Source organism: Podarcis vaucheri, assembly GCF_965113315.1.
Source record: "Podarcis vaucheri genome assembly, chromosome: 1".
Lineage (NCBI taxonomy): Eukaryota > Metazoa > Chordata > Lepidosauria > Squamata > Lacertidae > Podarcis > Podarcis vaucheri.
Genome location: NC_138759.1, coordinates 92,535,335 through 92,546,667, shown reverse-complemented (window position 1 = coordinate 92,546,667; position 11,333 = coordinate 92,535,335). Strand labels below are relative to the sequence as shown.

Here is an 11,333-nt window from a genome sequence, read left to right as displayed (position 1 = left end):
GCAACATCTGGGGGGCCGCGCTCCACGGGTTAGGGGGCGCAAATTACTTGCCTTGCCCCGGGTGCTGACAACCCACGCTACGCCACTGGGCACATATATATGAGAGCATCAACCTCGAATGTACAGCAGTGAGGAGCATTCAGCTCAGAAACTAGGTCTTGGAAGTCAGCAGTGATGGAAGGCAGGAAGTTCAGAAAGGCTGGGTGCCCAATTCACACCATTGTGTTTTCTTCTCTCTTCACAATGGTGTGAGCTGGAACAGGGTGCAGTGGCCCTCATTTTGGATTTCCTGCTTTTTTGTTGCTGCTGGTCTTGTGTTGCATCCTTAACGCTGTCTTTGTTTGGAAAAAGTCAGTTTTCAGTCTAAAGTAGGCAAGAAAAGTGTGTGTGCTGTGCCAGAAGTGTATGCCCAGACTCTTTGGCTGGTTCCCACAGCTCAGGCGCTGGGGCTGCCGAGAGCAGAAAAGGCACTCATGCTATTAAGATGCAAAATGTGCACAGAAGACCCTCACTCTGTCTTAGAAATGCCTTGCCCTAATTGTTAAAGGCCAAAAACATACATCCACTGCATGTTAATTGCTCTTTTGGCTGGAGGATTAGCGGTTTTAACTGGGCAGCAAGAGAAGGAAACCTGGAATGGGTCACCTCCACACCGTATATTTTGCACACCTTTAATTCACATGGTTCCCCTCTTGGGAACAGTAGTTTATCTGCCACTGAGCTACAATTTCCAATACCCTGAACAAACAACAGTTCCCAGGATTCTTCGGGTCATGTCAACCCGCTACAAATCTACCTAAGAATATCATGGACTTTGTCAAAAGCCTTACTGAAATTAAGATACACTATGTCCACAGCATTCCCCTGATCCACCACGCTTGTTACTCTATAAAATAAGAAATGAGCTTAGTCAGGCATGAATTGTTTTTGAGAAACCCATGCTGGGTCTTCGTAATCATAGCATCCTTTTCTAAGTGCTCATTGACTGTTTAATTATCTGTTCTAGGACCTTTCCTAGTACTGATGTCAAGCTGACTGGCTAGTAGCTACCTGGGTCTCCCCCCCCAATTTTTGACGATAGGGACAACATTTGCCCCCTCCAATCCACAGGGACCTCACCTGTTCTCCAAGAATTCTCAAAGATTTTAGACAGAGGTTCTAAGTTCCTATAGTACTCTTGGGTGTAGCTCATCAGGCCCTGGAGATTTGAATTTATTCAATGTAGCTAGGTATACCCTTACTATCTCTTTTCCTATATTGGCCAGCAGCTCCCTCCTTGCATCATTTATTCTGCTATCACCAGGTTGGACATTGCTTTCCCTTTGGGTGAAGACAGAGGCAAAGTAGGTATTGAGCAGTTTCACTGTTTTTTTCCTGCCACCCCAACAGCATTTCTCTGTCTTCTCCACACAAAGCACCTACCACTTGCTTGTTCTTCCTCTTGCTCTGAACATAGCCAAATAAACATTAATATATATATATTTGTAATATATATATTGTTCACACGAGCAGGGCTTCTTCACACGAGCCGGGCCTCATCATTCTCAGATTTGTTCCTGTTCGTTTCTGCACTTTGGGGGTTGAAAGGACAGGGCTGTCTCTATCCTATGCAAAGCTGTTCATACCTTGGCTAAAGACAAATTAGGAACTGCTTAAAGGGCTCCAGTTGGGGTGAAGTTGGAATAAGAAACAATGTGCAGAACAGCAGTATTTTGTACCAAAATACATATGCATTTGGGATAGCATTGTGTGACCACAGATTAAAAACTCAGCACTGGAAATGCAGTTAATGGGAGTGTAAACAAAGCCAATGTCTCTCTCTTACCTTACAGGGTTCTTGGAAAGATAAAAATAGGAAGAAGAACCCTGTGTGTTACTTGGACCTCCAGGAACACTGGTATGTAAACATTCATTAAATGTCATAAAACTCATAAAACTCAAAACTATTTGACTTCATAAATGAAAGGCAAGGCAAAGGAATTAATAATCTGAACTGAGCCTCACCCTCACCTTTCAACACCAAAATGCATAGGCACACAACTGTATTCAATTTGAATCAGTATAAATTTTCTCTCTTAAAACCAATTGTACTCTTATTATTTTGTAAATAATGTTTTAATTTAAATATTGTCAGGATTAGCAAAATGGCTGCTTTTCTCTTTCCCCCCCCTCATGACAGTTTGCTAACAGAAATACAGCCCCCCTCCCCAAACTGGGATTAACAAGAAGGACAATGACAACAAACAAACAAACCCCTCCGTCCTCTTTCGCTGGCATTTTACAGACGGAGAGCTGGCTGCCCTCCAGGATCTGACACAATATCTGGAGTCCCCAGAGCAGCTGGAATTCATTTTCTCCCTTCAAATCTATGCAATTTCATATGAAACTACAGTTTGGCTGCATAGCCAAGTACTTCTGGGAGTGTACAGTGCAAGAACACACACACACACACACACACACACACACACACACCCCTCTGCTGTTTCTTCCTTACTCCACACTTGCTGAGCAAGGAAGTTCCGACTGCCAATCACCTCCCCCCACCCCAAACAACTGTACAAAATAGAATCATTCATGACTGTATAGAAACAGGCTGTGCCCAGAAATGTGTGCAAGTATAACTGAAACACTGTGTCTCCATTACAAAACAAAAGATTGCCGAGATGGTGAATATTCACAAATACTCCCAAGTCCTAGTAGTTTGCCCCCAGCTTTGGGGGCGCTTTCTTTTCTTCTTTTTCCTTTTTTTAAATAAAACCACCCTGTGCCGTTTGTCAAGCAGCCTTTTGGCTGAGCTTCAAAAATGCCTTTGAGGTTCTGCTCCCTGCCGAGTCCTTCCGTGCAAGGATTGCTGTTCTCGAAACATTACGTTGCAGTTAGGTGGCACAGGGCTTCAAGGCTGGATTCTTCCCTCCTGCTTCCTCCTTTTGGGTTTCAAATTAGGTTCAAGTTGGAATGGATTGAGAGAAAGATGGGAGAGACAGTCACAAAATCACACACTGCAGTTTGTGGGAGGTGGTTGCTCGGTCCCCACGCCACTTGGTCTTCCTCTTCTTCTTCTGACTTTTCTCTGGGACCTGTTGCCTGGACAGAAAAGAAAAGAAACAGGCTTTCAGGACATAAAGATTTCTTTCCCAAAAAGTAACATGTGTTTGGATCTGCGCTATTGGCATAGCAATTGGGTGTGGGTTTAGATCAGTGAATTGTAAGTTTCTTTGAGTTTACAGTTCATCAAAAAGACTCATTGGTCCTAATGATGATAAGAAGAAGTGGTGAATGTAGAAAAAGCTAAGCAACTCACACATCCCTCCTGCTTCCCTGATCTCTCTTGAAGAAGGGTACATACAGATCATATATTTAACGAATACTTCCAACTCCCACACCCTAAGAATTCTGGGAATGGTAGTTTGCTAAAGATGCTGTGCGCTGTAATTCTGTGAGATGTAAACTACAGCTCCCAGGGATTCTTTGTTTGAAGGGGCAGAATGCCTTGAATGCACTTTAGATGTATGGTGGTGGTCACAGCTGAAGCTTTCCCCCCTCTTTAAAAAAAGTGGTTGACAGGGTTTCGCTACGCATACCTGTATGTGTGTGTACATTGAGTTAGGTCTTGAGCTTTCTGAGCTGGAGTCAATTAACAGGGTGTGCAAACAGTAGGGCTCACACCAGTCCGATAGCACTTTTCTCCTCCTCCAAATCCACTCTGGAGGGTTAAGAGTGTGGGTAATTGCAGTCAAACATAACTATGGGTAAGTGCTATTTTGTGCATGAAGCGGTTAACAAAGAGAAGCCTCTTCCTAGACACGACTAGGTCATGCCCCCTTACCTCCATGAAGGAGGAAGTAAAGCTGCTTCTCTTCCCTTACTCTCTTTCTCTCTCTGTACCATGTAATCAATCAACGTTCAGACCACATGTCTGAAACTATATTGTGTATTTTGCGCCCAAGAGCAATCTACCACTGTTCTTCTTGCTGCAGCATGGAACAATGCTTGAATTGGATTTAGTAAGTAAAGTTTTTGGAGTTAGTAAGTAAAGTTTTTAGACTTACTTAACAGGGTGTGGTATGTTCATTGCTAGAGTGGTAGAGAGAGGGGACAAGCATTTTAAGGGAGACTAAATTGAATATGCAAAAGGGTTTGACGACCTATATTCCACACTATGTTGCGGATTAATTCTAATAGTGTTTTTAACTATGCTGGGGCTCTCTCCCACTGGAGAGTGTGCAAAGCCCTGTGCTTTGAATCTAGACTCCAAGCCGATTCTTTTTGTTAATTACCCACACGTGGGTCAGATCTATTTTCCACCTCCACAAGGAGAACCCCCAGAACTGCACAGCGGGGGAGATCTTTCCATCTGGCAAGCAGAAATGCTTGAGCTGATGGAATGATCATAAGAGTGTGATGCTGAATTCTTTCCCCTGTCTCCAGCATTCCGAGGCCCTTGGAGCGAAGCAGACTTCCCTCCCTAACAGCTGGTACAGAGTTGTGCCCTGAAGGGAGAGCAGATTTTAATCATTATGCTAAGTGCTCTACTAATTAGAGACTGACTGAACTGGGGAACTTGCTGTGGCTAAATTCGCTCAGTGTGAAAAGTGGGCATGGCTTGCTCTGTGCACTTGGTCTCTTGAAAAAGAAAAAAATTGTCATAGCATCTGCTTAATCCTTTGTATTTGAGCATCACCTTCTGACCCCAGCTATTTCACTCTCCCTCTCCCAAGGAACAGAGATGGATTTCCTAGAGTGAAAAAAAGAAGAGGATGGTGGATCAATCCCTTCTTCCCCTTCACTCTTTCTCCACTAGATCTCACAACCTTCTGAAGTGGCTTTGGATTTTTATTTTTATTTTAAAGTTGGTAGAAAGAGACACATGACCTGTATGCAATAGTGACTGTCCAATGGAGGAGCTACCCTCTCAACAGCTTACTTGAACTAGACTCGGGTGGGGCAGAGCAGTGGTTTGGGTGGGGCTGCATGGACATACCAACAGAACCAATCTGGCATTCGTGGCCTGCAGCTCTCCATTCAGGTAAGCTGCAGCTACGCTGGGGTCAGGAGTTATGGGGTTGCCATAGTTATGCTGCACCACCCTTCCTGCTATTCTTTCGAAACCTGTTGTGAGCAGAGGTGTAAGAAACATGCAAGAAACCAAGGAGAGCAGCAACTCGCTCACACTACTTTCATTTCCCTCAAAAACTATTTTCTGTCTCTAGTCTTGAACTTTGACAGCCGAGAAAATTCATGTCCTAGAAAAGGTGTGTTCTTATAATAAAGGAGCTGGTAGTTTCATCTAGTGGCTGCAAGCCCACAGCATCTAATGTGGTGAGTTGAGAGATGGGCTCCTCTACCCAGCCCTAGTCTCAAGAACAAGAGACTGACTGTTGCTCCCCTCATCCTTGAACATTAGGCTGGGGTTGATGGAAGTTCAACAGCCTCTGGAGGGCTACAGGTTTCCCTTCTTTGCTTCACCCATTCCAAGGATGCCCTCTGTCGCTGATCTATAGCCCCCTCCATTTCCAGCTCAAGGTAGACCTTTGCCATTTTCTCCCATAGGACTTGGTACAAATCAGTGAACGCAGAAAGGTGCCAACGTAAGTATTTTCTGTATAGAATTTTGTTGAAAGGGCAGAACAAAATGTCACTATGGTGTGGCATGGCTGCAGCTCTGGTTCTGAAGTGTGTGTCATGTCGTTTAGGTGTAACACCAAGAGAAGCAGCATTTCTCAAGCTTTTCCCTTCCACTGAATCCTCCTCCTATCTCACATCCCTTCTCTGCTAGCCAGAAAAAGCCGGAAGAGTCTTGCAATGACTGAAAAGCTTTTATGCTGGAGAAGGAGAGTCTATGCTGCCTCCTCTGTGCAAAACTGGGGCTGGCAGGCATACAGAGCCTCCATTCTAGCAGAGCTTCCTAGAGAACACAACTGCAAGGCAAGGCTGGGTTATCTTTCCTGGCTGAATGGGTCAGTGTGGCATAATGGACATATACAAATGCCAGATGTCCCATTCCAGTTAAAGGCCTACAGTTAATGAAGACGGGAAGGCAGCACAGAAATCCATTTTGAGATGGAATAATGCAGGGATGCCCAACAGGTCGATCACAATCTACTAGTAGATCCCCGGGAGGTTTTGGTTGGTCGTGGTCGATTGCTGGGTCCCTTTCCTTAGTGTAAAATAGAATTCTGCAGAACTGAAGATGGAGTTTGTTTCCCCAGCAATCTGTTGGTGAGTGGCTGTCCCCCTTTCTCCCTAAAAAAAAGCTCAACATCTTTGCCCTGAACCCTCTAAAGGGGGTAGATCACTGCCAGTTTTTAATTCTGTGAGTAGATCGCAGTCTCTTGGGAGTTTGCCACCCCTGGATTAATGGATAGGAAGACAGTTGAGGGAAAGGATCTTACTTTATAGCTAATGCTACGTGGATGAATGAGGAATGGGTCATGCACAACATAGGGTGCAAAGTGACTTTGCCAGCTCAGAGTTGAGGACACTGCAAAACACAGCATTAAAAAGGAAAGGTTGCCCTTTTAAACTGCTCTGATGGGCAGCTAGGGAGAATGCCAGCTTCAGGGATATTCAAAGAAAGAGAGAGGCTTACAAATCAGCATTGCTTCACAGAAAGCAAAGAAATAAACAAAGAATAGCAGTTCTCCTTATTACCTAAGTTTGCAACAGATCTTTCTATTTAAAACACACTTATTAGGAAGCTTGTTCTATTGGACCCAATGGAACTTACTTCTTTGTCAACATGTTTTCCCCTCACTGGATAAAATCAGCTACCTGTCTTTAAGGACACGGCAGAGCATATTAGTGCCAGGTGCCACATCATCCCTATGAAATTCCAATTGAATGTGCAGAATTTCTTATGAGTCACAATGAAAATGAGGAAGATAATATTTATAGCATTTTATTTTCAGTGCAGAATGGAACTAATGGTCACCAACATTCTTGCATGACGTCATTCACATATGGGCTGGGAGGCTCCCAGTCCTTTTTTGCAGAAACATTGGCTGTATACACACTATACCTTTAAAGCTCATTTGAAGCACATTCTGCCCCACCCCCGAATTATGGGCCCTGTAGTTTACTGAGTTGCAACTCCTAGCAACCATTCACAAACCACAATGACAATAATTCTTCGAGGCGGGGAGGACATATGCTTTGAATAGTGTGTACACAGCCCTTATGATGCCCAGGTTAAGCAAGTTAATGTTGTGCTGCTATAAAAATGGTTTGGCTTCTAACTGGTTAACTGCATGAGAAGAAGAGAATTGCAGTTTACTCTCAAGGCCTGAGAAATAAAATGTATAGGTGATTGAGTTGCCAGTGTGCAAAGAAACTGTCTGACACATAGTCACCTCTTTAGTAACTGTGTCTTGTGAGTTTGGGGTGTCTGTGTGTGTGTGTGGAAATAAGAGAACCCTAACCAGAAGGAAGACTTTTAGGTTAAAGCCCTCTGGAAAGTCTGTGAACAAAAGGGGTGTTAGTTAAAAAAAACAGGAAAAAGGACAAAGAAACAGATTTCTTTAGAAGTAACTCTCATTTTGAAGATAATTTCAAAGTATCATTAAACATCTAACTTGCAGACAAGCCTGTTATATGACATTCTAAACAAGTTTTAATAAATTGTTTGAATTTTAAATTAAAATTTAAAATTCTGGACGGTAGGACTCAAACCAATGGCTTCAAGTTGCAAGAAAGGAGATTCAGACTAAACATTCAGAAAAACTTTCTGACAGTAAGAGCAGTTCAGCAGTGGAACAGTCTCCCTCGGTAGGTGGTGGACTCTCCTTCCTTGGAGTTTTTTAAGCAGAGGTTGGTTGGCAATCTATCAGGGATGCTTTAGCTGAGATTCCTGCATTGCAGGGGGTTGGACTAGATGACCCTTGGGGTCTCTTCCAACTCTAAAATTCTATGATTCTAAGTCTCCCAGTCTGTTAGGGTGCTCCCAGACTGTTACTAATTTTGGGTAGGATTCAAGCACGTAGCAGAAATTCCTGTTGCAAAGTTGCAGTTGACTGAGAAGTCTTGTGCAACACACCTGCTTCCCCAGAATGTCAGACTTTTGGCAATAAAGAAAGTGTCGGGAAAATGAAGTGGAAAGTGTGGGATAATACTTGCTTTGACGCAATGTCACCTAATCTCCCTGCTAGCAAATCAAGCTGATCGCTCAATAAGCAGGTCCTCTGGAAGTGCCCTCAGTCCTGTGCCTAGACCCAGCTACTGTGTGTGGGTGTGCAGTGATATGTGAACAGGGGAGTATTTAGAATTTATTTAATGGTGGCAGCAGAATTCAAAGGAATAAGGTAAGCAGGCACCATCATTGTATAAGGGTTAAATAGTGGGGATTCTACCTGTAAAAATACAAAGATGGAATGGTAAAACAGGAAGGCTTTCAGTTCTGTATCAGACACAGAAACACACACAGCATTGTGGCAAAATGGGGCAGAACTGTCACAGGTATTTTCATGCAAGGGGATCAAAAGCGATGCTTGCTTCAGGTATGGTTTACTATATGAATGTAAATCTGGCACTGATGGCATTCTCACTCACAAGCTAGGAATGGATGAATCTGTCCATTTCGGTCTCTCTCAGTTTACCATTATTCTAGTCTTAAATTCAATCTTAATTTCTTCAGCAGTTTGCCATTTTTTTCAAAGATCCTCATGAAAATGCATCATGGATCCATTCTCCACCAGATCAACTCCAACAGCAGAGATGCCCTAGAACAGGGGTCGGCAGACTAAGGTCCGAGGACCGGATCAGGCCCAATTGCCTTCAGGATCCAGCTTGCGGACTGTCCGTGGGGATTCTGTTTGGGCTGCGCCATTTCCCCCCCCTACACCATCCCCCCCCACCACGGTGGCGCCTCCTCCCTCCCTCCTCCTGGCTTCTCCCCGCCCTGCCTATGGAGGAAGGGGTCTGGGTTGAGCTGGCTGGGCGCCATTTTAAGCAGCCCCTCTCTGGAGCCAGCCCTTTCACGCCGCTCATCTTCCCGCCGCCACCCTGGTGCTCCTGTGGGCAGTCCAGAGCTCGCCCTGCTGGCTGCGGGGTGGCGATCTGGCCTCCGCTGCCAACAGGAAGGCTCTGGACTGTGGGAAGGCCTCTGCAGACCTTCCTGCAGTCCAGAGCTCACCCCGCTGCCACGGCAACTGCTGCAATTTGGCCTCCACTGCCAGCGGGAGGGCCCCCATCCCACCCCCCGAAGCACGGAAGATGTGCCAGCAGCAGGAGGCTCAGTAAGCCGCAATGCAGCCCCAAACCCAGGCGAGGACCCCCCATCCAAACAATGACTATCATCAGTGCAGGCAAGAAAAAATAATAATTTTAATTTTTATTATCTACAATACTGCCTGGCCTGCCTGGTGCTCTTGCATGGAATGTGTCCTTTTAAAATGCACCTGTGGGTTATTTGTGGGGCCGGCCTGGTGTGCATAGGAATTCATTCATCCCCCCCCCCAAATATAGTCCAGCCCCCCACAAAGTCTGAGGGACAGTGGACTGGCCCCCTGCTGAAAAAGTTTGCCCACCCCTAGAAGGCAATTAGCAAATGGAAAACCAGAGCAGCCAGATGCTTCGCCATCCTTATGATGAAGATTCTTTGGGCAGAACCAGATGTTGCCCAATTTGCCACAGTGTCGTGCGTGCGCCTGTCCTTGATGCAAGATTTAAACGACGGGGGCTGCACCAGCTCAGCTCTGAGGGAGTCTTCTCAGTGCCAGCTTTGCTAATGAGGAAAATGATTTGAAAACAACATGGCACAATTCCAGCTTGCATCTGTCCTCCCAAAGCAACTTCTCCTCGCCACCCACTCCCTATTTCTGCTGCCTAAGGAGATGATCTAGGATGAGTGGGTAGTGGCACCTGCTTTCCTGAGAAACAGGCATAAATCAGCAAAAGATATGACTGCAAGGAAGAAGGAAGCACCATGTATTTCTCTTTTTCTCTCCACTGCTTGGAAAAATGGCCGTGATAATGGTAGCGTTTCTGCAGGCCTATATCCTCAGCTAAACTGAGTCGGGGGGGGGGAGAGGCATCACACAACATGTTTTCCAACTCTCTTGTACATGAAATCTAGTAAAAGTGACCATTTCCATGGAAGCACATTTTCCAGGTGGAGTTATTTTTCAGCAGATTCATACTCATGCCAGTTCAGTGGGGCTTATACCCAGGTAAGCATTATAGTATTGCAGCTTTAGTAGGCAGGTTGTGTAGAAATTCAGCAAACAAACCCCCTTGAAGAAATCTGCAGCCAAACTGGAAATATAATCCCAGTTTAGACAGGACAGATTGACGGTTCCTCCATTCCACCACAGTGGCTTCTCAACTTGAACTGGCAGTGCTTTTTCCACTCGATGGGCGAGTAAAACAACTCAGCAGCTAAATAAATGGACAAAGACATCCCGTGCTTTTGGACTTTTGCCAAAATAAGATATAGAGGAAAGCCAGACACTGTAATACAAGTAAGAGTAATGGAAACTTCCAAGCTAAGTGGGAAAGTTGAGAGGAGAGGCACATTAAGCCCATATTTTAGACTTTTGTTTACATAAAAGCCAACTGGACTTTCCCTAATTTTGCATGTGGCAGAATATGGGTTCATGTTACATTGGGCCACTGTTGCGCATGAGATTCAATGGTTTAAAGCAGGTATTTCCAGTTCTGAGGAGCCTCTTCTATTCCAGAGAACGTTCTCAGGGGCTGTACTACCTAGCTGGTTTCTCATTCCCCCAGCTAAGCACTCACACCCAGTGCAACAGCTTTCAGGCTAGATTGGAGCTCAGCACCTCTCGTCTTAGAAATGGACAATTACCCTGAGCTAGTGGTTCTAAGCAGGGTTCTGAGAAAACCTGGAGCTTATTTGAAACTTCTTTAGGGTTTCAGCATAAGAGAGTCCTCTTCCTTGAAAGGCACCTTGCCCACCATTACTGATCAGGGTGCAGCTGTAGAAGAATGTTCCAGGAGCACAGTAAGTTTGATTGGAGGCTTAAGACGATTGGATGATACCCAATGAACACTGAGCATGGATCTTAGGACCTGGCCAAATTACCTAGCAGATAATTTCCCCCTCCCAGTTTTCAAAGAGAAGAAAGTTTGTAAGTCACCGCCGTAGACCATCTCAGAAGGCAACAACCTTCAAGGATCAGGTGATACAATGGCCTGGAAGGGGCATGTTGAGCTTAGATGACATCATCAGAACTCAAGGCTGACCAAGCTCACATGGGCCATTTGAGTTGATCATGTGGACCATCTGTGATAGAGAGAACAAATGATTCCACAACTGATCTGGGATAAGTATTGTGCTGCCAAGATGGTCATTTGTGTGCTGAAATATATATGTAAAC

The 11,333-nt window shown here is 44.9% G+C and overlaps 1 protein-coding gene across 3 annotated transcripts in view; it reads right to left on the bottom strand.

The window, feature by feature from the left end:
- Positions 1 to 2,757: 2,757 nt before the first annotated feature.
- The window catches only part of MRAS (muscle RAS oncogene homolog), a 44,427-nt gene continuing 35,851 nt past the window's right edge, over positions 2,758 to 11,333 (bottom strand). For all 3 annotated transcript variants that reach the window (XM_082236157.1, XM_082236159.1, XM_082236158.1), the window contains one exon: positions 2,758 to 3,084. In XM_082236157.1, coding sequence (XP_082092283.1) covers positions 2,985 to 3,084 — 100 coding nt within the window. In that variant the 3' untranslated portion in view covers positions 2,758 to 2,984. The remainder of the gene's footprint in view (positions 3,085 to 11,333) is intronic.